This window comes from Sebastes umbrosus, chromosome 10 (assembly GCF_015220745.1).
Source record: "Sebastes umbrosus isolate fSebUmb1 chromosome 10, fSebUmb1.pri, whole genome shotgun sequence".
In the NCBI taxonomy this organism is placed as follows: domain Eukaryota; kingdom Metazoa; phylum Chordata; class Actinopteri; order Perciformes; family Sebastidae; genus Sebastes; species Sebastes umbrosus.
This window is the reverse complement of record NC_051278.1, coordinates 19,022,465-19,050,151: the sequence shown is the minus strand read 5'-3', so window position 1 is coordinate 19,050,151 and position 27,687 is coordinate 19,022,465. Positions and strand designations below refer to the sequence as shown.

The 27,687-nt window shown below is 42.9% G+C and overlaps 1 protein-coding gene across 1 annotated transcript; it reads left to right on the top strand.

Moving 5' to 3' along the window:
- kcnk12 (potassium channel, subfamily K, member 12) lies at window positions 1-24,289 on the top strand. The gene is made up of 2 exons (XM_037781388.1): window positions 1-1,921; window positions 21,149-24,289. Exons 1-2 carry the CDS (start codon window positions 1,573-1,575, stop codon window positions 22,045-22,047), a joined length of 1,248 nt encoding a protein of 415 aa, XP_037637316.1. The 5' UTR covers window positions 1-1,572; the 3' UTR covers window positions 22,048-24,289.
- Window positions 24,290-27,687: the final 3,398 nt, after the last annotated feature.

The window sequence follows — 27,687 nt, the reverse complement described above, 5'->3', positions numbered from 1 at the left end:
AGTATCCTCAGTGCGCATGGCACACTAGGCAACAGGGCTGCACTCAAGGCTGCAATGTAAATCCACTGTTATCTAAAGGACTACCTCAACAAGGACGCACGGAGACACTGCTTTCCTTCAACATCTCATCTAATCTTCTACATTGGCTTGTGGTGGGATGCTGTATAGTCTCTGATTTGTAGCGTGGAATAATCTCACCATAATGTGCCACTATGCCACAAAGCTGCACACTTCTCCAGACAAACAAAGCCAGCCTGCAGAGGAGGATATAGATGACTTTATCTGAGAGCAGGATGTTTTTTGTTTTTTTCCTGCAGCATATAAATCTCTAACTTAACGAGCATCATTGTGCGTGTTTTTTGTTTTTTTTGCATGGGAACATTTTGGTGCAGGGGACCCAGAAAAGGATACTACTACTGCTGCTGCTGCTGCATGCTTGCATTTACACAAGCGATGGATTTTTGAAGCTGCAGTCCACTTCACTTCACACCAACTGCATTGGCACAAACTGTGTGTTAGAGAGAGGAAAATGTACCTCATCATCATGAGCAGCTCTCTCCACAGATCCACAAGTGGTGCGTTTTTCTGCCTTTCAGATACAAAAAAAAGAAGCACTTCACACACAACAATATGAATGTGGGATTTTTTTCTTATAATGGTCCTTTGGCTCCAGTGTTGAAGATTTTTACAAACTTTTTAAGCGGCTTATAGTTCAGGAGTGCATCTTTGTTTCTGCATTAGTGCCCATGCACGGTGCAGACAGTAGAGTATAGTGAGTGGAGTATCCTCAGTGCGCATGGCACACTAGGCAACAGGGCTGCACTCAAGGCTGCAATGTAAATCCACTGTTATCTAAAGGACTACCTCAACAAGGACGCACGGAGACACTGCTGCTTTCCCTCAACCTCTCATCTAATCTCCTTCTTCTACAGTGGCACTGGGATGCTGTATAGTCTCCGATTTGTAGCGAGGAGTGATCTCACCATAATGTGCCACTATAACATCCACAAAGCTGCACACTTCTCCAGACAAACAAAGCGAGCCTGCGGAGGAGGATAGATGACTTTATCTGAGAGCAGGATGCTTTTTTTCTCTTTTCCTGCAGCACATAAATCTCTATAACTTGTAGAATCTCGAGCGTCGTTTTTTTGTTGCATGGGAACATTTTGGTGCAGAGGACCCAGAAGAGGATACTACTACTGCTTGCTTGCTTGCATTTACACAAACAAGCAATGGATTTTTGAAGCTGCAGTCCACTTCACTTCACACCAACTGCATTGGCACAAAGAAAATGTACCCATCATGAGACAGTGCGCTTTTTCTTATGAACTCTCTCTCCAGATCCACAAGTGGTGCGTTTTTCTGCCTTTTTAGATTAAAAAAAAAAAAAGCACTTCACACACAACAACTATACAATGGGACAACGTGGTGGTGGATATGTTGCCTGTAGTGGAAGAAGAAGAAGAAGTGCAGTGACTTCCAGAGGACAACACCTGCAGCAGACGAGTGAGTGAGTGAGTGAATGCCGTCTCCGATGTGGAGCTTGTCGCTGTCCGTGGTGCTGAAATTTGGATGATGATGCCTCCTCCAGGCCATCGACTGGACGGCTGCCGCTCGCTGCACCTCAACGAGGACAACGGCCGCTTCGCGCTGCTCGCCGCGCTCATCGTGCTCTACCTGCTGTGCGGCGCTGCGGTCTTCTCGGCCATCGAGAGGCCGTCGGAGCTGCGGGCTCACGGCCGCTGGCACGGGACGCTGCGAAACTTCAGCGAGACCTTCAACATCAGCCTGCGGGACCTCAACTCCTTCCTGCGGGAGTACGAGGCTGCCATCGCCGCCGGGATCCGGGCGGACGCGCTGAGGCCACGATGGGATTTTACAGGGGCTTTTTATTTTGTTGGAACTGTGGTGTCGACTATAGGTGGGTGCACTGGTTTTCCCTTTTTGACCTTTTTTTGTGTTGTCCATTTGGTTGCAGTATGCATGTATGGTGTACTCTAATATACTTGTTGAAAAGCATGCATGAAGCCTCACAAATACAATATAAATGCACCATTATGACAATAAGTATTGGATCTTTTTTAAGCAGGGTCTAAGTACTGATCAAATTTGGGACCCTGATAAAGCCTGACCCTTTGCTGTCCATTTGGTCCTCTAGATACTTGTTGAAAAGCATGCATGAAGCCTCACAAATACAATATAAATTCAGCTATAACACCATTATGACAATAAGTGTAGGATCTTTTTTAAGCAGGTCTAAATACTGATCAAATTTGGGACCTTTGCCCTGATAAAGCCACATTCAAGACAAAATAAGTTGGTTGATTTAATAATGATCTCATTACTGTGCAGTCTGGATATGAAAAGGATTGGAGTTGCCATCCCCTGTAGGCTGCTTTCCTTCTTTCTTTCTTTCTTTTTCTTTTGTTGAAACTGTGGTGTCGACTATAGGTGGGTGCACTGATTTTTCCCCTGATCTTTTTGTGCTGTCCATTTGGTTGCAGCCATGTATGGTATCCTCTATAAATGCTTGTTGAAAAAGCATGCAAAAACCATATGTAGTCAAGCCCACATGAAGCCTCACAAATACAATATAAATGCACCATTATGTATTGGATCTTTTTTAAGCAGGGTCTAAATACTGATCAAATTTGGGACCCTGAAAAAAACACATTCAAGACTAAAAATAAGTTGCTTAATTTAATAATGATATCATTACTGTGCAGTCTGGATATGAAAAGGATTGGAGCTTCCATCCCTGTAGGCTGCTTTCTTTCCACTGGCTTACATACAGAATAACAGATTAACATTTTTTTTTTTGTTTTTTTCCAGTCATGTGTTACATTTTTGGCTGTGAGGGCCACTTTGGCAACCGGGGGCGACATCTGACTCGCCTTGCCAGGGAACGACACACTCATCCCTGGCTATAGGACAGCACCCATGGGTGCAGTCTTGTTTATTTTTCGCCACATTTCCATTCAAACCAACAGGAATGTCAATGAGAAGCCCCGTCTGCTCCCCCTCATTTAACATTTACTCGTGCGATAGGTCAGAAAAGAGCAAGTGGCCCTCGCAGGGCACCCCGAGGGCCCAACGGCGTGGTGCACTGCATGCCTGATGGCTCCGATGGCCCGCCGACCCCTTTGGCCCCGTCCTCGCTGGTGGCTATGAGGAGCCACAGCATACAGTGTGAGTGTGAGTGAGTGAGTGTGTGTGAACGGGTGAGCAAGCAAACGAAGACACTCTCCAGGTAGTCGTTTGAGCTGACAGCTGCCGTCTATCTCTGACCTTGCCCTCAACACACAAACACACACAAATGTGTACACTGCGATACCTCCGGCGCCTCCTATTAATTGAAAACTGTGGCGAGGAGGGCGATAAGGAAAACTGATGGCTGTGCATGGGTGCACAGGGAGAATTGGATCCACATGAGCAGGAAAACCTGTCAGAACTTTATTTACTGTAGACCTGTCATGAAGAAGCTTTCCTGGCTCCTCCACCTCCTACGCCCAGACACACAAAACGCAGAGCGCTCAGGCAGCCCGTGTACTCAGCTTACCCAGTACACAGGGGGGAACCACAGCAGCTGTGTTTGTATACATGTCTGTGGCAGGCTGAAATCCTTTGTGCTCCAGTTGTCATGCAGCAGCGCAGTCTTTCCCCGACAAGCAAGATCATATAAACTGACTCAGCTGCTTGCGGGGAAAAGGGGAGAAAAGGTTGATGCCTCTCTACACTGTTTGTCTTTTGCATGCGCTTGCATGGATTTCTTGTCTAGATTTCCATCTCGCTTTGATCTCCGCCGCCGCCGCCCCCCTTCGGCTTGTGTGCTACTTTTTCTGTATGCTTGTGAGCCACTGATATAAAAGGGAATTGGGGGCCTCCCCGTGCAACTCAAGAGTGGCATCCCCCTGTGCACTCTAGACACACTCCTCCCAAACACTTCCAACCTCTGACTCTGAGCTGTGGCAGACGCTTCAAATCAGCATGATGTGCCTCAATAATATCACTTTGAAGAATGAAAGTGAAGCCGTGGTCACTCGAGGCGCTTGTTTACCAGGAGTTTTTCAACGGTCCATTAGTGCTGCACCTAGTGTGTTGTTTCTTAATTTCAGCGAATGCTACAGGGAACACAACAAGTATTGCATCTTCCTTCTAAAGTATAAAGCCCTGTTTCAGACGTGGTATTAACATGTGTCCTGAGCGATCCGATCACAAGTGGACATCTCTAAGTACAGGTGTGAACGCACTCAAGAAGCATTGAGGAACGCTATGAGATCCAGTCGCTCAGACCACATTCAGAGGTGATCTGGGCCACATATGGCCACATTCGTTTAGCAGTATGTACGCCAATGTGTCCTGGGCCACACTGAAGGACCGCCTACTCAACTGACGTCCCGCTGGGATCCGGTTGGTCTCTGCGCTCCTCATGTGAATAAACAGGCAGACGTGAGCTCTCGTCTGCCTCGCTGCATGGAAACGGCCTCTGTGCTCTACTGTATTCAGCCGATACAAACTGTATTTTATTTAAATATATCTTATCCATAGGCTACATATCTACAGACTATCAGACTAGGCACGCAAAGTGCATTATTATCATACTGTTGGAGATGTGTCGGTGTTTTTGTTCCGGTGCTTTGCAGAGAGCTGACACCTGTTTGTCCGCACGCTCGCTCGATCTTAACTTGTATTTTTATGTTAATAAAATGTACACAAATTCATGAATATGTAGGACATTACTACTGATTTTCATGTAATATTACGTCACAACGTCTGCTGTATTAGCCGAAGTAAGATCCGATCACAAGTGGTCACTCAAGACGCATGTCGAGAAGCATTGTAATGCCAGGTGTGAAAAGACATACTTAAAGCTGTCCACTTGATCCGATCACTCAGGACGCATGTTAATGCCAAGTCTAAACAAATGGAACTAATATATTTGGGGCATTTTTCTCAAATTCTTTTCATCTTAAGCACATTTTTAAGGCAAAAACCATCTCATTACAATATCTACTAGTAGCTGCTCTGGAGCTTTCCATCATTTCACAGGATCTTCCTCAGCAAATGAAGTTGCCCAGTTGTCATGAAATTGTTTAATTTTCCATTTTTTCTCAGCACTCTAAGGATTTATTGTCCATGTTGGCTTAAAAGTTGACGTAGAAAGTTCTCAGATGTTTTTCGAGGTCACAGAATGAGCTTTCAATCTCAACTTTTTAGCCATACTAGTGGCATGGCTCTACGGATGGCAGTGTCAATCTGTTGGTTGGTCGGCCAGTCGGTCCACCACTTTGGTCTATAGAGTGAAATATCTCAGCAACTATTGGATGTATTGCCGTAACATTTAGTGCAGGAGTCCATCATGACCAGAGGATGAATTGTACTGACTTTTCTCTGACTTTTGCTCTATAGCGTCACCAGCAGGTTGACATTTGAAATGTTCCAACAACTATTGGTGATGATGGATTACCATAAATTTTGGAACAAAATTTTAATTAAATGTCCAATACTTTGATTTATGACCAAAATACCTGCAGAACTAATGACATTCTCATCAGCCTGGCTGTGCCACACTCGTGCAGTGTGGGCCGCACAATACAGAAGCAAACCCAGAAGCTAGAAAACTTCTTTGGCTTTTGTGCTTGCCAATCAATTTCCATACAAGTGAGTGGGCGCCATCTTTGAGTCCATGTATCCAGCTCCTGTAATACATACCACGGATAAATGTCAACATGTCAGCATTGTCTTTGGGAGCATGTTACCATGTTGACGTTAGCGTCTAGCTCAAAGCACAGCTGAGTACAGCCTCAAAGTGCCGCTAGCGTGTCTGTAGACTCTCATCCTGTTAAAGCGTCGAAGAGTTTGTTTTTGTCTACATCCAACTCTTGTTGGATGAGTTGTTGTTCTGCCCTACATTTTTCAGACACAGCTTTACTGTTTGCATGCTGAATAAAGAGGGCACAAGAGTCTGCTCAGAACTTCTATTAATAGGAAAGCTATTTATAACCCTCAGGGCTGATTGATAGCTGCCAACTGCCAATTAGGACAGTTCTCTGTAGCCGTTTGTGGGTCTGTAGGTCTCATTATAAGTTGCTACGGTAACATTTTGGAGAAATACTTTGTCAGTTTTGAAGTGCACACATGGGGGAATACTTGTCTGCGGATCAAGTGTACTTAGTGATGGCTGTCTGATCTGAGACTTTTAACTTGTGGAGATTGAGCAGGACAAGCCAGTTAGGGCAGTTCAGCAGTTATAATATGCAGGGCTATTTATTCCTGGGGATAGACTCCATCCTGCCTCTCTTTGCCCCTGGCAGCCACTACAGCTTCTGGCTCCATCACACTCATAACCACCCACTCACAGAAGTCGCAGAAGGCAGACAAGGCAAAATAGGACAGTTTAGCAAACAGCAGCATACAAACCCTCATGCAGTTTGTCCTTTAAATGAGGCCTGATTTAACCTCCATGCGGTCCGCAACTTGCGAAATGAGGGTAAATGTCAGAGGAGTTAAGAGACGATAAACCCTGGCTGCACAGAGCTGTGCTGCAGCAAGATGACAAGGCGCTCTGCCCCCAGGATACACTGGGACAGGCATCGACTCTTCACAAAGCGCTGAGCCCAGGTTGATATTTTAATCAAAGTAGCCTCATTAGGCTAATGGCTTTAACTTGTACTGCCATGCGCAGTTTACAGTATATTGACACTAAAAGAGGTGTTAGAGCAACTCTATGGTATTTTCTAGGTTGCAGTTTTTAATGTTGCATCAGATTGCATTGGAAACAGCCCTCAAAAGCTTAAAACTGCACCAATCAATATTTCTGTATTAACAATGGACCAAATGACTATGTGTAGTGTGAAAGGAGTTGCTCGTAGTGCCCTAACCCACAGGGAATTATCACCTAAATCTGCATTTCCCCCTCAACTCTACAGTCCACAACTTTACTTTGCTGCTGGGTAGGTAGGGAACTGTGTTGCTGAAAACAGAGCGGTGACAGTGAACCAAACGGCAGACACACAAAGTAAGTGACTAGCTGGGGAACATAGTGGAACATTTACCAGCTAAAGAGACAGATATTTCCCTCAGGAGTTGATGGAGACCAAAACAGAGCTAAAAGGAGAGGGAATATTGGGCTTGAATTCGTCGGGTCACCCGAAAATGGGATTCTGAATAAATGCTAATGTAGCTCCATGTCTGCTGGATTTGTAAATCAGCAACTATTGGCTAATGAGTTAGCCATATCAACTTTATACGATGATATTATGTGAATTTTTACAGCTTTTCAGAATCATCTTGTATGGTTTAGCTGTAAAATGAGAAAGTTTGTGACCGGCAGCCGTGTTGAGATCTCTTGGGGAATACCAAGCACCGCTCACATGACCGGAGCACAGCCATTAGGAATGCTCTCTCTCTGAAGTGGCCTGTGATTGGTCAAAGTCTTCCGTCACGGGCTAGATTTTAAAGCCTGAAAACAGAGCCATGAGAAGGTGCAGAAGTCTAGTTTTCTCTCAGAACACTTGAATTACAATATGTTGAGAGGTTATTATGGAATTTTTGCCCAATGATGCCAAAAAAATTGTTGCCTACTGAAGCTTTAATACTGCTTTAAAGTTACTGCGAGGAACTTCATTTTGTGTTGATTTTGGCGGTCCCTATGAACAAAAGCAGTAGTGTTTGCGAGCATCAGAGTGCCTTTAGAAAACCTCTCATTTTACTGCAGCAGGGTCTGAACGTCTGCCCAGCTTAGTCCTGGTTTTGGTTCTACCGTGCGTCCTTTCCCTCCAGCGGGCCCAGCAATAGCAATGCGTCCAGCAGCGTGGTAGCCTCGACGTTGGCTCCCAGCGGGGACCGACCGAGCAGCGAGGTGAAGCTCTGCTCCTGGCTGGAGGAGGAGCCGCTCTGGGTCTATCTGTGGCGGGCTGGTGGCTGCCGGAGGCCCCGCTGGAGTCTGGGCTGAAGGAGTTTTATAATGAACCTGCATGCCGTAAATCGTTTCGTCTGATTTCTCGGGCGACCCGATGGCAGTCATTAAGAATAACTATATAGCCTATATTCTCGCTGATGGACTCGTTTGCTTATGTAGGTCATATAGAGGCATCAGTATTTAATTGAGACTGTTTCATTACCAGTTAAAAGTTCCTCACAGTAACTTTAACCAACTTTCCTTTGACACATTATAAAGTATGAACATTATTAACATCATAAACTTAGTTTTATAGCAGGGCTCTTTGTACAGGTGTTGTGTACACTTCCTACAGCTGTATTTGTCCAGTCAGTTCTGTAATAAATGGACTCAAATACTAGTCAGACAATAGGTTGATATTTGACCATGGCAACCTCATCAAGCTAATATTTGTACGGTTTATATCCTCCCTCAGAACACAGTGCGAGAGTGTAACTTCCCTTCAAATTTAGCCAAATCTGGGCTAGTAGTGTCAGAAATAGCACTTTTGAGTTTGAAATATGAGACAATCATTTAACATTTTGCTGTAAAAGCCAAGACACGGTGCCAAAATGCATAACTTTGCAGAATTGGTCCAGCTGTGGTTGGGATATCAACTTTAAGTGGAAAATTTGATTTAATTTTATAGCTCACACATCACAGTGTAGATGGACCATCCTGCCACATTTAGTGAAGCTCAATACCATACACTGTCTGACTACAGATGTTACATGATCAGACTACAGAGTCCTGTTAGTAAACAATAGATCTGACTTCCCCTACAGAAGGCCAGAGAGGGCATGCATGTAATTGTTTGTCAGGTTTTGTATTCTCCTTATTACAAAATAAGGATCTTGTACTCTCAACGTAAAAAGCATCGATTTGCTGTGATAAAAAGTAATTATTCGAGATGCATTCTGACATTATAGTCAGTTCCTAAAGCGAGTGTGCTGCGATGAAGAAATTATAATTCTGAAAAAAAACAAGCGTGTTGTGTCATGATCAGGAGGAACGATTTTGAAAAATTATAATTACCCATGTCCTCCCTCGTTATGCAGTGTTGGTAAACAAACAGGCCTAATGGTTTAATGTAGTGTTATCTTCCACAGCTTCTTGTGCCAATTTTAAAAAGTGCTGATCTGGCAGCAGAGTCCCATTGAGGAGCACTTGTGAGGCCTGTGCGTCTATTACACGCTTGTCTGACCAGAGTTCATGTATCTGGGATGAAACTGCAAACCAAATCTTTTCTCCGTACTGTACTGCGCCATGTAATTCTCAAGTCTCTGAGGTTTCGAGACAATGTCAGACTTGCAGAGCGTGTGTTTGGCATTTAAGCAGTATGAAATGTCACATGATATACTCCGTGGATTCCTGGCTGTGTGTTTTTGCTTTGATGTCGTGTTCATATTAAGATTAACCGCTCGGTGCTGCCTCGCCGGGACAAAACCATCTGTGTTGCTGTTACTGTCGGTGTATGTCATGCGTGCGCTTACAGGAGGTGGGTGGGAAAGGTTTGCAATCTGTGAAAAGCAGATTCACCGATGCACAGCGATGTTTCGTCTTACCGCCTGTCTGTCACTTCAGCACTGCTGCTGCTAGACTGTCCCAGACACTGTTGACTCTATAGCTCAGATCTAACTACTGTGCTCCTCTGCACTCACTCATCCACTCAATCATTTTGATCTCCTTCTACAGTGTGTTCCTGTGGTACAACATTGCAATCGTGTTACAAAATAGAGTCTGCTCATATATCACATAAGCAGTACGTTGCATAATGAGATGAAGATCACTTTACAGTTCATTTTACAGAACCATTTGAAGTTGGTCAGCAGGACTCTCTGTTCTTTACCGCGTCGCCGCTGCCGTCTTTCCTCCCCCTCCCCCCTCTCTTCTCTTTAGATCTCCCGGGCCGCTCTGTGAAACCACAGACTCAGAGGAAATGTCACTGTTAAAAATGGAAAACGGAGGGCCTTCAGTCACATGAAAGGCACTGACTGGGGGTCTCTTTGGATTGTGTGCAGTCCAGACGCTCAGCACAAAAAATTGATGTCCCCAATGAGGAAGTGGAGCCAAACTGCACCACTGCTGCATTCCAGAAGAAATGAATCAAGATGCTGCGCCTTAAATCTGCACCAATCAATAATTTTAGATTAACATAGTCAAACATAATGTGAAAGGTGTCAACCGTAATGACAAACCCACACAGACTCTGCATCTCAGCATCCTTGAGCTCATATAAGTTTACGACCCACAACTTAAAGGTGCTCTATACGACATCCAGAGCATTCATTTAGCAGCAAACAACTATTTGCTATGTAAAGATGTAGAGGAGTAATGTCTGCCTGAGCAGAGAATAAAGTTGTCTGTTTGTGTTGTAATCAGAGTGCATGTTCGTGCATGTGAGCATGCTCCACTGGCTAGCTCACGGCCTCCACTCTGCACTGCTCTCATATGGCAGTTACAGCTGATAACGCCGTCCTGACCATAGACTGTGTATAAGAAGTGGATGTAGTCACCCTGCCGTTCTTAAGCCTTGAGTTTGGCATTTTAGGGTGAAAGGGTTAAAGTTGTAAGACAAAAACACGGACAACTCCCAGACCGGGCAACGCCGTGGTAGTGACCTATCAATCACAAGGTAGTCACGCCCTAAATCATACTCTCGGTCTATTTGACTCTAAATGGGACCATAATTTACTAAATGAACATCACGCTGTATTGAAGAAGACTTGAAACTAGCGATTGAGACCATAAACTCATGTTTACAATGTTTACTGAGGTAATAAATCAAGACTTCTTTTTGCAACCAGAGGAGTCGCCCCCTGCTGGCTATTAGAAAGAATGCAAGTTTAAGGCACTTCCGCATTGGCTTCACTTTTCAGACCCGGAGGTTGCCGACTCGTCCCGACTGGCGGCGCCGTTGTGTAAGCGTAGCACCCACCCTCCGGTGTCGGCTCTATCAGCAGTGTTGCCGCTGTTTGCTCATTAAGCACTGTTTGCACCGTTAGCTGCGAGCCATGTTGAGAGCTGTGCAGAAGCAATAGAAATGCTCCCAATCTCGCATTTAGCCCCTTTAACTATTTTGGTTCACTGTCACTGCTCTCACCAGCCTTGTTTTTGGCTGCAATAGGCAGTCGTTTTCAAAGTCATTCACCAAAGTCATTAGGATAGATCATCTAGGAACCTCGTATATTTGCACAAAATGGTAATCCATCCAATAGTTCTTGAGATATCAAAGTGGAACAAAGTGGTGGACTGACTGACCAAATGACCAACATTGCCTCCCTGGAAAAAGAAAAATGATCAAACATGCGGTGCGTGCCTTGGTGTTGACAAAATGGAAGCAAACTGGTAAATGGATGAATAATTAATTAATTCAAACATGAATAAATGACAAGTCAGAGAAATGAAAATATTTTATAACACACAGCTGCTTGAAAAACATTTTATCCCCCTCATGTCTTCCCCTCTCCCAGTTCATCTCCTCGCCGGGTGCTTCCTGATGTGGAGTGGAAATGTGTGTGTGTATGTGTGTAGGGCAAACCTGCTGAGAAGCACTGGCTCCAATAAATCCCCATCTTACTTAACTGCTGCTGTACAGGATGGCCGTACACACCTCTGCGCTGTGTCACAGTGGGTCATAAATCTGCCCTGACTTGCTAAGGCACGCATTCGGCTACGTACAGTAACTCACAGACTCAAATCATCATGGCCAAGTGATCCCGAGATCATTTTAGAGGACACAGCAGATTCTCTGGGCTTCCTCCTCCTCCTCCTCCTCCTCTTCCTCCTCCTCAAAAGAGATTAGCATTTCACTGATTCTGCTCTTTGCACCGGGCCAAGACAAAGAGAGAATCAACTTTGTGTGCTCTTTGCACTCTGCAGTCCTGTGACCTGCTTCCTATCAGGACTAATTTCAAAAGCCATGTTAAATTTGGGTGTTAATATTTTGATTATCATCAGTTTCTTACACAACCCAATTTGCACCGGCGCTGACGTCAATGCTGACTCGCAGCTATGAGAGTTTAAACTTTCCCCATAAGCAGAAAAGTCTTGAAACTTTTGTATCGGTCGGCAACCTTTTGTGTCGCCATGTTTTGCAGAAAGCCAGCAGATTCCACTTCTGCACCAGCAGAGCATTTATCTGCATCTTGGGGTCATGTATATAAATAGTTTTCAATGTTAATAAGCTAACAGCAAGTTGGCGAACAGCATGAATTGGCAGCCGTCCATCTGTCTCTTTGTGAGAAGGAGGGGCTGCTTGTGCGAGAGCAGAGAGGCACAGGAGGACATGCTGCACTATTGTATCTTTCAGTGGCCTATGAATTCAAACAGCATGCTGAAGTAGCATTCGCCGCAAAATAGTTTCAGATTTGAGATGAATCCTCTCACGCCTGATACAATCACGTTCCTTTGAGCCGTAACAGTGTGACTCACGAGAGACTTTTTGAGCATGACCTTGAATGAGCAAGATGGTTGATCGTCATGATTAGATTACAAGATGAAAACACTGACAGGGCACTACGTCATCCGTGTGGAGCTCGAGATAGATCACGGGCGGCATACTAGTGGGAGTCACGGCCATTGCGTTTTACACATCTGCCTTCCAGAGATATGACAGGCGATTCAAACACTAGAGCTTGTTGGAAATTGGAAACTAGATACAGGGCGAGCTGCTCGAGTTGGATTTTTTCACACAGCAATCTGTTTGGATTAGGGGAAACAGCACAGTTGATCCTTTCTTTTATTTGTGTGAAATCTCAGTGAATCCACGCCGGCCACCGTGCAGATCGGCCGCCAGCACAAGAATTTTAAATCATTCAAGTAGCAGACCTACTTCTCTAACACTTGGACTCATTCATTTGGCATAAATTTTGATTATGAAACAATGACGATCCCTGGAAAACACCCTCACACGCAGCTGAAAGTGTTGAAATTGCATATAATTTTGTCGTCATGCCAGCATCCACATCTGATTCAGCTACCTCCAGGCAGACAGCCTCTGGCACAGACTCCTAGTGGGAACATTCAGTTAATAGAAAGTAAAACATAATTTAATTGTGAGCAACAGATCATTGCCTTTTCATTTCTCTGCAGGCAGCTTGCTGTGGTTCATCTATGTGTGATCCGGTATCATTATTGCAGCTGTCACGAACTTAGCAGTCCGCAATCAGGTTCTTGCTGAGCCTTAAATTTCAGGGACTTGTGCTCTCACAGTATCAGTAATGAAAAACCATTGAATTGAGTATCTGCTGAGGCTCATTTCCTGCTGACTGTTTTCACGTGACGGCAAAAATCTGAAGACTCATGTACAGTCCATTTAATGTAGTGTTACCATGATACTGTACGAGCACCAAATCTGCTGGTCTGATCTGAGGGTGATAGTGTGTCAAAAGCTCCACCTGGACAGGTGTGTTTACCTTTTGGGAATAATGCAAGAGGGCTTTATGAAGCTGAGCTTTTACTCAAACATTGACTCTGCATACAGAACAAGATAATAGGAAACACAAGGACATTCAGCCTTTAGTTCATTCAGGGAGAAGCTATTAATCTGATGAGAGAAGGACTCCTCAGGACAAAATCTGTGTTGCCGTTTGCGGATGGACAACGGAGCCACGTGAATTTTAATTTTACTAATTGGACTCTCCTGTCTGTAAAAACTGCACAATAGTGGACTCCATGCATGTTGGAGTGTTTCCAGTTCTGTTTCAATTCTGCGGAGATGAAAAACAGATCGAAAAAAAAGAAGAAGAAAAAAAATAATAAATGTTGGAGCAGATCCAAAGACAATGCAGCCTATTTTTTTTTGACAATAAATCAATACACAGCGGCGGAGTCATCAATCCACCTGGCTCTGTTTGCCAGCGAATTAAGCACCGAGATGCAATTTAAAACACTAGACTAAAACACTCGACTTGATTCAGTTACGGAGGAGCCAAACGAATCACGAAATCAGAAAAAGAAGGTACATTAGGCTGCGTTTTACTGAACATCTGCTGGTGTTGTTACTTCTAACAACACGTCTGAGCTGTTACTCTTGCAATTTACTGACTCGCTTTAAGGACTATGTCACCTCAGTCCATTGTTTCTAATTATTGCACAGCTGTGTGTAACACAAAACACTCATTATCAATCCTTTGACATGCAGAACAGACATACCATTAACGTATCGCCTATGCTGTGAAATTCAAAGCCACGTTGTTTTGTTTCATGGTCCCATTAATCTATTATTGCATAGGTTTTTTATTGATATTCCTATGGCCTTGTGCATGCATTACACAGACACAACAATATAGCTGCATCTCAATGATGTATGCGACCTATTCTAAAACCGGCTGCACAGTGTGAATGTTCCTATTATTATCCAGTCTGCCAGTAATCCTGGCGGCTCCTCAGCACAGGCGTGGTGATGATGTGTCAGGTCTGGCCATGTTGCTGCTTCCTGAGTCCTCTGTCCTCTCTCCGCAGACCCCCGCCACGCCAGCCCCATGACAAATCATTTCCTGTTCGTCACAGAAACACAGTCATCAGAGGGACGTGGCGTTTTCAGCTGCCGCTCCTATCAGGCCAATTTAAGAGTATTCCCACTAGTGGGACACTGTTGGTTTGACTGGGAGCTTTTAAACCTCATTAATTGGGGACATGGGGAGGCAATAGGAGGCCCAGATTCGAGTTTTCGTTTTCAAAACAGTCACATAATGAGTCTATGGGCTCGTTTCGGGGCCCTCTGGGAGCTGTGTGGGCGGGATGTTGTCCTCAATGACACACAGTGACCTTCAGATTCAATACTGCTCAAAGAGACAGGTGAATGTACAACACATGTCCTTCATTCAAAGACGGAAACATGACTGAGTGCTTTTAGTTTCCCTTTATTCTCATGTGGGCATCCATTAGGAGCTTTGGCCCATTTGAACCGGCTCTCCTGTATATTTCTCCTGCATTGTGTTCTTCTAGATTAGTCCTGACTGTCCTTATATTCCCTCAATTATCAGCTGAACTCACTCGCACTAAAAGCAGACTTCTAAGTCTAACATGAGACTGAAATGCACTCGACTTTATGATAGTTGGCCTTGTGAGGCTATTTTCCAGGAAAGTGAATCAATATATCTTTTTTAGGATGGTTTGTTTTGGAAAAGGTATCAATTCGGCTTTGCCACATTCAAGGTGAACTCTTTGAAAACGGCTATAACTCCACAACTATTAAATAGATTCACTCATCTTTATTTTTCTTTCAGTGACGATTAAATAATATTTCCTATTTGCCAGTTTGACTGCTCACAAATGTTTTCTTTTAGAAATGATGTGCATAAACTGCCATTTTAAAGGATAAGTCTGGTAATATTCTATATTTTTCTCATTGTCAACAAATCAAATGTAAAGATCAAAACCAACAACAAATTTATCCAAATAACGAGTGTTGTCTGTTTAGCCTCTGTGCCATAAATCTGTATTGTTATCAATGAGTGACATGTTCCTTCATTAAGATGAACATGTTTATTTTGAGTCAGTCCCATATACACTGTCCTGCTGCCCTAAATACTCACACTACGCACCAAATCTGCGGCAGAAAGATGTCACAAACAATTTTTTTTTGCTCATGTTTAAGTAACATTTGCTAAAAACTACAGTGTCCTGCTGTGTTGGGATTTTGTTAGCTTAGGGCTGGGCAATATGACAATATATATTGTTGAAACAATGTAAAAATGTCTACCGTATAATTTTTCTATATATTGTTTCTATCACGATATAGCCTAGCCCATATTGATTTATTTATTCTCTAAAATTATTATAAAAATTATAATTAAATTATAAAATCTAAATAAACACATAATTTAGGTTATACATTATTATTATATAATTTAATTATAATTTCAATTATGTTAATTTTACACTCAAGTTCTTAAAATGAGAAAATACTTTTCATTTGTCAAGTATTAAATAACACAGGAGTATACAAAATTTGGCTTCACCATTTGTTTATTTCGTATAGAGTGTTTATTTATTGAATTACCACAAACTAGTATATTGTGATATATATATCGTTATCGAGATATGAAATCATCTATATCGGGATAGAAGGTTTTGGCCATATCGCCCAGCCCTAATTTACATTTTTTAAAAGATTAAACAATTTGTGACAGATATTTCTTGGGGGGAGCAGAAAAAAACTGTAAACACAACACTGACCTATTTTTAGTTGATATGGTGAACTTACTAGCAAACGGTTGCTTATTTAAACATCCAGCAGACACAGAGCAACATTATAATTTAATTGGAGTCATGTCTCTGGCCACCCGGCAAACATAAGTCCAATATTCACCCTCTTTTAGCTCTGTTTTTGGTCTCCACCAACTCCCGAGGGAAATTTCTCTTTTAATGAGATTTGTTGACAACAACAAAAACATAGAATATTGCCAGCCTTATTATGGAAATGGCCCGTCAGGATAACTCTGTTGTGATGTTTATATGCTTATTGTGAAATAAGCTATACTGCCTTATTGTTTTCATACACAGACTGCCATAAAATAGAACAATTCAATATATCTTGCCAGCTGAAAATGTCACTGCCAGCCGAGGAGAGCTTCAACAGTGCACTTTATAGGTTTAGATTTAATAGCTGCTGTTAACTCCTTTGTGCTGCGGACTCTTCAGATAATGACAGACCTGCTGAGTGTTGTACGTTTTGTACAGGTTCGTCACTCTTTGGTGTAAAATCTGGTGATTGATTACTGTGTGGAGGCGAGTGGTCAACGAAATGCAGAGTCCATCAATACTTCTATTAGCAACACTCCCAGTGATTTGTGCTATTTGTTTAGGTCCCAACTTTATTACACAACTTAATGGGTCATTGTAATCTGCCATTGGACTGTAATGAGAGCTGCTCAGTCTAAACTGTGTCAGCTCGCCTGAGTACATGTGATTTAAACCTGACCGCTGCCGATAACAGCTGACCTTTATCCCTGAAATCACCACAGTTTAGTAACAATCTATTCGTTTCATCCCCCTACAGTCTGATAACCATTAGAGCATCTTCTTCTTCATCTCTTAAACCTGTCAAGTTGTAATTAATGGATACTAATAGCACTATTTCCATCACGTTCCTTTTGGCTGAAGCTCTAGTGTGTGATTATGTGTGCAGGCACCATTAGCCATTAGAGCATAACTTCATTCTGAGCATACTGTATTTAATGTTAATGAATAAATATTCTCTCTGGGCTCTGATTTAATTGGATTAGCACACATATGATTTCCTGCCGTATCAAGTTCTGCTGAATTAAATGACTCATCTCGGCTCGGACACAGTGGAAAGATTAAAGTGTTCACTGAGGTCGGGATCATTGGTCTGGACTGGAGACTTCCTTACAATTAAGAGTTTTAAAGACTTTGTGAGTGAAAGTCACGCAGTGTTTGGTTTTAGCTTGCCATGTCCTTTGCTTTCTATTATTGTTCTGTTTTCCCTAATGCCTCTTGACACAGTAGTCTGGAGTAATGGCTCTGAAATGCTACACTGAATCGATGCCTGGTGCCTTTCCCTCTCTTAGGTAATTTACTTGGTAATGAGAGACGGTGCGGAAGACCGTCTCCGTGCGCGCTGAGAAGATGTAATCTGTTTTCCCTGTTATTCAGTTGGGTTAAACAGACTTGGTCTGCTAATTAATTAACCATGAAACACTGAAATAGGATTCCACCGAAGGGCTTAATTTATATAATCACTGCCCTTCACCTCCCTGTCCCTCTCTGTCCTAGACTGAACTTTTATCTTTGACAAAACCAGATAATTCACTGTCTGTTGTGATGTATACAGCCTTCACAAGTCTATCTGTGTGTGTGCGTAAGGCCGTAAAGTGTGTGTACATGTGTGGACATGTGGGGTTGATATTCCCTCTTGTCGAAACAATCGGTATCAATCAGTGTTGATCTAAATGACCCGGCGTGTCAACAGCAAACCCACAGGAGAGTGGTTTTTCAGGACGAGAGATAAGGTCAAAAAAGCCATTTTGTGAATCATAAATGAAGTATTGTCTGGATATTGATGTCATTTATTACCTGACAAGGATGGTTATGGACGGGTTGGTGAAAAAAGGGGGGAAAAGCGCTGCCCTAATGCTCCGAGATGACTGAAATGGAGGATGGCCGTGATGGAAAAATCTATTAACTTTGGCCTGGAAGTGAACCGGTTGATCTTTCAGCACGATTTTTATTTGTTGACAAATATACCATCTGCTGTTCTGTGGATAAGGGGAATGACCCTGTGTGTGTGCGTTCAAGTGTGTGTGCTCGCATTGGCCCTGGGATTGAAGTATGAGTAGTGTGTGTGTGTGTGTGTGTGTGTGTGTGTGTGTGAGCACACAAATAACCATATAATGTATACACATATAAGAGCAGAACATTTGCACAAGAAAAATGAAGCCGGCGAAGAACATATGCAACAGGTCTCCTGTTTTCTACACATTGGATGTTTTTTTAGAATACACATTGATATTTTGTTCTGATAAAATCAGTTATGCCATAAACCAGTGCTTCCCAATGATATGGCTCCAAGAAGAAATCTGACGGGTCACAAGATTATGAAAGGAATAACAGATAGATGTGTAAATCACAAATTTCACCACGATACAAAATTGTATTGATTATTTGGACAACGATACAATATTTGCTGATATCACAAAGTCTGCCATGAGACGATTTTGATTCGATTCAGTTCAGGGGCCTGCGATCAATATGAGACGATATATGCCTATTTAACATAATCAGCTACATTTATATAAACTCACAAAAAGCAACTAAACTATGACAATTTTATTACTTGGCTCTGTAGGAAGGAGGTCGGAAATGGAGACACAGACGATGTTTACACTTTGCATCAATGATATTGGATCGTTGATCATTGAATTGATTTATTGATCCAGATTGATGTAGCATTACACCCCTAATAACAGAGAACAATAGTATGTTGCACATAATTGCGTATATTTTTTGTGACTGTAGCTTGTGCCTTTTAGCAGCATGGCTCTAGCAACGGCTATATTGACCAATCCACCCCTCTGGTCCAGACTGAAATAGCTCGACAACTATTGGATGGTTTGTAGAGACATTCATGCTCCCCAGAGAAGAAGAATCCTACTTACTCTGGTGACCTCCCTGACCTTCCCTCCAGCACCTCCATGAGGTTTACATTTGTGGTTTTTGAGTAAAATGTCTCATCACGTATTGGATGGATTGTCATGAAATTTGGTCCAGGCATTCATGTCCTCTTCAGGGTGAATAGAACAAATTGATACATCGTCTGACTTTTCATCTAGTGTCATGAGGTCAAATTTTAATTTGTCAAATACTTTATGACTAAATACCATAGATGTATAAAAAGAACTGGATACAGCGTTGGAGGCGGGCTCCCGTTCATTCCTATGAGCGTTGCTCTGTTGCGCATGAAGCCACAATGGCTCGACTACCGAGTGATAGAGTACCCGGATCATCAGGCGATCTTCCGCATCCATTGGGCCCATAGAGCAGACGTAGTAGCGTTTTCCTTTAACCCCACCTCCCAGCCTTCGGTCTGGGGCGCATTCACATGAACTGACTCTGGATTCAGCTATTAGTTTATTTTACAACTTTTAGGACCTAACAATTTAAAGGACTATTCAAGTGTTCATACTGGAAAGTTGATTTGCATTTTCTGATTTGCAGACGTCTCTTTCCCAACGTAAGTCTATGGGAAAAAGTATTTTTGGGCCCAATGGCATCACATGACGGACACGGAAGTTGTGATTTCACCGTTTGGCCACTATACGGAAAATTTGCTTCAAAGCCCGGCGCTCTTCCCGGGGGTTTGCTAAATACCTGCCAAACTAATGACATTCCCATCAGCCTCAGCTTTACTTTGTGTTTAATTTAGCAAATGTTAATATGCAATCACACAAAGCTAAGATGGTGAACATTGTAGACATTATTCTGTACTACCTGCTGTTAGCGTTTAGCTCAAAGTAAGTACCACTGTGCCTAATTAGAGCACAGAGCACAGAGCTGATAGCATGGCTGCAGACTCTTGTGAAATACTGGATACTTTCATCTATCCAGGCATCTAAAAACCTTTCTGTTGAAACAGTCCAAGTCGGAAAAGTCACTCTTTGGTTGAACTGCTCACAGCAAATGTCCCCATTATGGCCATAACCTGTAATGAGGGGTTGAAAGTAGATATCATTTCAAGGCGTCGCAAGCAATAAAGGCTGGGAACCACTGCTATAAAATATATACGAATTTTCTTTCCATCAAATATTTAGCTAAATTATCTTTTCTTAATTATCATTACACCTCTTATTAAGTAAAAGTGGCAGCCTGGGTGCTAAAAAGTATTTATAAGATGATTTGATCTTATAGAGGAAACAATATTGTGCTCAAATACCAAGACACTCATCAGCTAATGTTAATATCAGAGCCGCACTGTAGCTGCACCTGTGACGCTCCTCGAGATCGAGAAGTGCTCCTTCAACATGCAGCAGAATTCATAAACATCCTCTCCTCTCATAACCCCGTCCTCAGCTTGAACACTCAGTCTAATTGACTGAGAAATCAGAAGATAGCAGGAAGCCAGACCACACAGCCGAAAGAGAGAAAATATTCAGAAGGCTTACCTAAGCTTATTCCTGGCATCCTCCTCCTCACAATATAACCCCTATGTCCTTGTTTTTTAATTTCCTGAATAAATGATGATAACATTGGGCACATTTATGCATTTAATAAAAGATGGCATTCCTCTTCTTTTTAATCATATACATAGAGTTCCTTTCAGATGCCAAACATTTGTTTTGTTTTGGTTTACTGCTAATAATACAGCCCATTTTCCATTATTCTCTCTTACTGCACAACATGCAACTTCATTTGCAATGCAAAACATTGTTTTTTTTTAATTATCCCATAGTCACTTTTTAATCGTCCTCTCTGTGCATTGCTATGACTTATCATATACTTTCAGAGAACGCTTACAGTCTTGTATCAGCAGCAACACAAATCATAATCCAGTGTTTTCTTCACTCAATCCCCTCACAAACCCCTTTTGGATTTGCTTTGCTCTCAGGCATCACTTTCCTCATCTCAGAATCATATAGATATGATTTCTTTTGAGGACTCTGAAGTCATCTTGTAGGTGAAAATGTGTTTTTTTAGCCTCAGTCAGGGGATTAACTGTCTGATATATCTCCTCTGTCTCTGCAGGTTTTGGGATGACAACGCCTGTGACAGTCGCAGGCAAGGTGTTCCTGATCTTTTACGGGCTTCTGGGCTGTGCCGCCACCATCCTCTTCTTTAACCTCTTCCTGGAGCGCATCATCACTCTGCTGGCCGTGGTGATGAAGGCCGTGAGGGAGCGGCGAATCAGGAACAGTGGTATCCTCCCGCCGGGCATTCGCCACGATTTCTCAGCCTACTCCCTCCCCGGCTGGAAACCCTCCGTGTACCACGTGATGCTGATCCTCGGCCTGTCAGCCATCACCATCTCCTGCTGTGCGTCAGCCATGTACACCCCCGTGGAGGGCTGGGCTTACTTAGACTCGCTCTACTTCTGCTTCGTCACCTTCAGCACCATCGGATTTGGGGATTTTGTCAGCAGCCAGGGCGCGGCTTACGAATACCAGAGCCTCTACAGGGTGGCCAACTTCCTCTTCATGCTAATGGGAGTGTGCTGCATCTACTCGCTCTTCAACGTCATCTCTATCGTCATCAAGCAGGTGCTCAACTGGATTCTGGAGAAAATGAGTTGCTTGTTTTGCCAGCGCTGCAATAAGCCCGGCGTCCTCCTGGGCAGACGCAACGCCATCCGCCCGGGCTCCAAAGCCAAGGGTCGCCAGGGTCGGCTCGGCTATCCGCCCGACTCAGATGGACCTTGTGATAGTGATACCGAGGGACGCAGACTATCAGGGGAGATGATCTCTATGAAAGACCTGGCTGCCTCTAACAAGGTGTCTCTGGCCATCATGCAGAAGCAGCTATCCGAGTCGGCCAACGGGTATCCCAGGACAGTCTGCGGCAGCTCACGCCATAATGGTTTCTCTGGGGGAGTTGGCGCACTCGGTATCATGAACAACAGGCTGGCAGAGACGAGTAACTCCAGGTAGAGGACACAGTGAGACAGGAAGTATGGGAGCGTGTAACCAACCCTTGATCGCCATGGAAAAAATACTTTTGAGATGTAACTTGTTATGCATGATACATATGATTTTTTTTGGATACTTTTTGTTGGAATTACAAGCCTGTGGTGATAATACAGGTAATGACGGTGATGGTTTTAGCGATGATGGCATGAAGAGAGAACCACAGAAGTTGATCTGGAAGCGTGGGAACCATCCATCAGCCATTACATTACACCTCAAACCCAGAACAAATCACTGATATGTCAGTTAGTCTGCAGAGGTTTGTTATATACACGCTCAGTATATCAGACTCACACGACTGCTGCAAAGGAGCCAAGGGAAGCATACAATGCAATCTTCATTGTTTTGGGCGTTTATTTGAATGTACATATTGAATGATGATATATAACAAGACGAGCGTATTCACTGGATGACATAGCACACACTGATCTATGCATTATATTTCTCACGCATTGTTTGCACCATTTCTAGTCCTTCCATTGATTGTGCAAACCCTCATTTCTGTCTTGACACGAGTCAAGTTTTACCCTCAGGTGATTGATTTCATATCTGGGGGCGAGTGCGGGAAGTAGCTAAGCACGGCTGTGATGTAGCTGATTTCGACCGTGCTGTAGTGCGCCACACTAACGGGCTTTAAGAAGTAATTTCCTATTGCTCAAGATGGAGAGTTGAAGAATGAAAAATCCATTTCTTGTGAGAGAGGAACCTTCTTATCAGCTCAGAAAATGCTTCGGCGGCCAAAGACTTTGACTTGAAGGGTAAAAGAAGGCACCACCCAACTCTCTCTCTCTCTCTCTCTCTTCTTTTTCAAGCTTAACAGCTGTCTGCGAGGAAAACAAACGATAAAGGCTTGCAATGTATTAATTACTCTTTGAATGCAAAATGTAGACTTATGTATTTGTAAAAAAAAAACAGAATAAATGAGAAGGAAGTTTATGCTTGTTTGAAGTGGAATATAAGGGAGAGGAGGGAGAAGTGGAGGACGGTTTTATCCCGTTGGGACATTATGTCAAATGATGCAGATTACAAAAGTAGCCGGGTCAATATCAGATGCTGGAGTGGAAAACAAAAGCCTAAAGGATTCTGTCGCTTGCATTGATTTATTTTTTTTGTGGGGACGTTCTGTTTTCATCCAGGGAGACTCTTCTTTGCAGATTTCTCTTTTATGAAACAAAGCGTGATCCAAAAGCCCGCAGAGGTTGATTTTCCTCAATTTCAGCGTAGCCGAGGTTTGGATGGAGGGTGTTTGCGGAGGATGCGGTGCCACCACTCAATGTCCTAGTTGCTATCTCTTCCAGGGCATCTGTGATTTAAAGCCGTGTGTGATGTGTATTTGATGAGGAGGAGACGTTGATAGTCAACCTGTCTGGGAGACGGTGATGAAGGAAGAGCACTAGAGAGAGAGGCTGGTGACAGCAGTAGTGGTGTCAAATTCATGCCCCAATCCATATAAATGGCCTCTCTCAGCCAAGGGCTTAACTTTTCCTGGCGTCCATCTACAACATCTAATATCCTCCCAGGCCTATACTCACCTCTTATTCTCTGTCATCTCTGCATTCGCTTCACACACACTGCACCAAAACCCTCCTGCCTCCTGTTTCCCGCAGATCTCGGCTCTCTCCTCACGCTCATCACCCTTACACTGTGAATATGATGAGACATATAAATGTATATATATATATAGAAATATATAGAATGTCTTAAAAAGCGCTTTTCCAATAAGGCGTGAAGTGGATCTGGATCCCTTGTTGATTTTTCATCCTGTTCGTGCATAGATCTGAATAATTTCCTTTACTCCCCAGTCTCACCGAGAGGAATAGAGAAAATGACTCAGGTAGTTAAATCTTCAGGCTTGTCTTAGTTTTTTCCTGCATGCCATTATGGTAAAGCCATACAAGATAGCTGTATATAAAACAGAGGACTCTTTAAAGTCTATTTTTCTACATATAGCTTTCAAATATATACATGTGAATGATTGAATTAGTCACTGTCTCATGTCTCTTACACAGTCAGTCAGAACTTAACTACCCTCTAAAAACATGGATACTAGGGTTACAAATGTTAAAGAGGAGTTTGATGTTTTGGAAAATATGCATACTGGTATTCGCTTTCTTGCGGAAAGTTAGATGAGAAGATTGAAACTAATCTCAGATCTGTATTAAAGGGATAGTTTGAAGTGGGGTTGTATGAGGAACTTATCCATAGTAGGTGCATTTCTTAGAGTAGATGGCGGTCGGTGTGCCCCCAGCATCGAGAAACAAAGGAGCACCGACACCAGAGCAAAGCAGAGTGACGGGAGCCACATAAAAATGTACTTTAGCCACTTAAAAAAAACAATATCCGTTTAGGTGTACGCTATATTTAGAATATTTACCGATGGTGAACTGAACTGAAAGTTAAACGTATCTATTGTATACTGTTTTTGTCACCTGAGCCTGCTGGCTTTGGAGAGAGCATAGATAAGTTTCACTTTCATTTCAGTTCCCCGTCGGAAAAGGGCCGTCTGACGGCAAGATAAAGCGGTGAAAATATTCTAAATATAGCGTACATTTAAACGGATATATATTTTTTTAGGTGAGCCTTTCTTTTAGGTGGCTAATATAAGTTTTTCTGCTGGCACCGTCCACAGCACTGTATTGCTTTGCTTCGGTGTCGGTACTCCTGTCTGCTTCTCGATGCTGGAGGCACGCTGACCGTCATCTACTGTAGGTAATACACCTACTATGGATAAGTACCTCATACAACCCCACTTCAAAACACCCGAAATATCCATTTATGGTGAATATGTAGCTGGTCAGCTTGGCTTAGAATAAAGACTGGCGCTGGCGAGTAATTTTTACTCTGGTGGTGTTTGTACGGATTTGACAAACAAGATATAACGCGTTAATTAGTGAGCTTTAGAAGTGCTGCTAGGACAGACCCAGGCTGTCATTGTTCTTTTGGACTCCTTGGTGTTTTCGTTTCTAGGGCTTCTTTATTATTATTATCATGTCCACCCTAAAAAACATTTACACTGTTTCCTGTGAGGAGTGTTTGGTCCTCGTGTTTTTTATAGTTTGAGTTTCCTGTGCTTGCTCTGTGTGTTCCTGTAGCCCTGCATGTCTTCCCTTGTACACCTGCTTACTGTCTATCCTCGTCAACCCTGTCTTTGTGTTGCCAGTCCTCATTGTCTTGTTACCCAATCAGTGTTATTCCCTCCTAATTTCACTTCCCTGCCTCCAGCTGGGCCTTGTCTACTGATTAGCACCTTGTGAATTTATACCTGTCTGTTCTTTCAGTTCTTTGTCAGTTTGTTTGTCGTCCTTAGTTGCACCTGCATTGTCGCTCCTCCTGATCTGGCTGTCTTAGTTTCCTAGTGTATCTCCTTTGAGCTCTTAGTTTGAGACTAAGTAATTTATTCTTTACTTCCTGTCTCCTGCCTGTTGCTGTCTCTGAATTTGGGTCCACCTGCCTGCTTCAAACGTGATCCAGGCTGGCTGTTTCTCCCTGTTCCCCCCTGTTCCCCCAGTCTTTATTCTACGCTAAGCTTTCTTGACCAGGACCAGTAACTTCCAGGAGTCACTGGCAGAGTAGAGCGACTCATGGGGCTCGGAAAAAATGGGCTGTCGGAAACAATGGCATGGTACCGGCGGAGGTACTGATCTGAAAGAGCATCGACACGCTCCCAGAGCCAGAGCCAGGTTTCCCTCTTTTTCCAGTCTTTATTAAGCCAAACAGCTGCTGGCTCTAGCATCTACCAGCATGTCTAAAGCTCTCACATCATATCTTGTTTGTAAATTTATACAAAAACTGGTAGCCTAATGGGTAAAAATACTAGTTTTATAACTGGCTAGTTGTTCCCTGTTTCCAAACTTTACGCAAAGCATAGCTTAATTTACCACATAGACATGAGAGTGGTCTCTCAGCAAGAAATATTTCCCAAAATGTCAATGTATTCCTTTAACAGAGTGGCTCATGAGCGGAGTGAGCTTACTGTATGGTGTTGAAGCTTGCAGGACTCTGTTAGCAGTGACAGTGCAGGCATAGAAAAGAGCCAAACCCCGGGACATTTGAGCAGGAGTATGGGCATGCTGTAGCAAATGACATACCGTAGTATGAATTCAATGGTGTTCCCCCTGCTTCAGTATGTCCGGGGGGATGTTTTGCTGGCTTAATGTTGTATGGGAACCTTCATTTTCTCTCTGAGGCTTGAGGTTACAATGGAAGAGGATTGCTCACAGATTTTTAAAAGGCCCTGTATTGTATCCTTTTAACCCTTGACAAGGAGCATGTATGCATTTGTGTGTCCAAACCAGTGTGTAAAGGACTGAAACTGAGAATTAAAGGACTGTGATATGTTATCTTAAATGCTTCCCTAAACATAAGTTTCCCAGAATTATATAATATCCATTAAAAAATGTATTTTCCTTAAGCCTGAAACACATCAAGCTTTTAAGACATTGAATATAATATTTAGAGTAATGTTTGCTCACCTAAAATGCATGCATGGCTTGAAATCAATTGCCTTACTTTAGTCCTTGCGTATTACAAACAGGTTCCTTATTGAAAAGATTATAGTGTGTAGAGATCGTGTGTTGTACTATACAATCCTTTTGCATTTTGCAAAATTGATCTCCATTGATTGCAATGGTTCTAACTGTCCCCGCTGTCCTCTGTGTCTTCTGTAAGAGGAGACAGGTGGTCTTAGGAGTTGCTGTGTGTTTGTATTTGTTATCAGCAGAAATGCCTCTCAAATGTGATATCACTGACTAATTTCTTTTTTGTGTAATTTATTCCTGTCACGCTCTCATCAAACACAAAATTAGATTGGGTTGATGCTAAATTTTCACCATTAGTAGATAATATGGGTGAACATAGCAGACTTGGATCACAGCACTGCATGATTCGCAGGAAAGTTGTTAATCTAATCTTGAATTGTTAAAATCAACACATTGTAATGTATTCACACTGGAAAATCAACGCTGACTGTAAAATATCCCAATTAAAATGTCCCGCTCCACTGCCATTACAAGGCCCATAATAAAACCATTTGTTAGAAATAAGCAGAGATGTTGTTAGTGTTAATCTTGGAGGCTGTCGATGGTGCTAATGGCATTATTTCTTCGTGATCCCAGTATGATAAATATACAGCAACACTCTGCTTGCTCCAGTTTCCTCTGACAAAGAGTGCATGAACGCTTTTGTATTTTGAGACTGTTAAAGCCGCTCGTTTCAGGAACAAAATGTATTTACATTCATTTGGCCGGAGCACAAGCGGCAAGCAGCTGAGTGGTTCGGTAACAGAATGATGTATCGCTGCTCTGCTCGGCTGCTTCTGATCTTAACAAGAATCACATTGTTGGCTTTGATCTGGATTTCCACATCCGCAGGACGTGAGCCTGATGTTTTTTTGATGAAGACTAATGGTATGGAGCCACAAATGACATTCAGATCTCAATTGAAAAGCTACTTCAGGTGCTTGTGATCCACAGTTATGTTGACCTTTGACTCTATTATTAACATCACCATAATTGGTGTGTGTCTCATGTTGCTTGCATCGTGGTTAATGTATGCAAATTCATTCTGTTTGCAAGTTGCACATTTATACCAATGATTGTACTTTTA

What these genes read in the sequence shown, in the direction of transcription:
- kcnk12 (XM_037781388.1), top strand. Translation starts at nt 1,573, where the DNA reads ATGATGATGCCTCCTCCAGGCCATCGACTGGACGGCTGCCGCTCGCTG. An exon ending in AACTGTGGTGTCGACTATAG is followed by an intron (nt 1,922 to 21,148) that starts GTGGGTGCACTG and finishes CTGTCTCTGCAG; the next exon opens with GTTTTGGGATGACAACGCCT.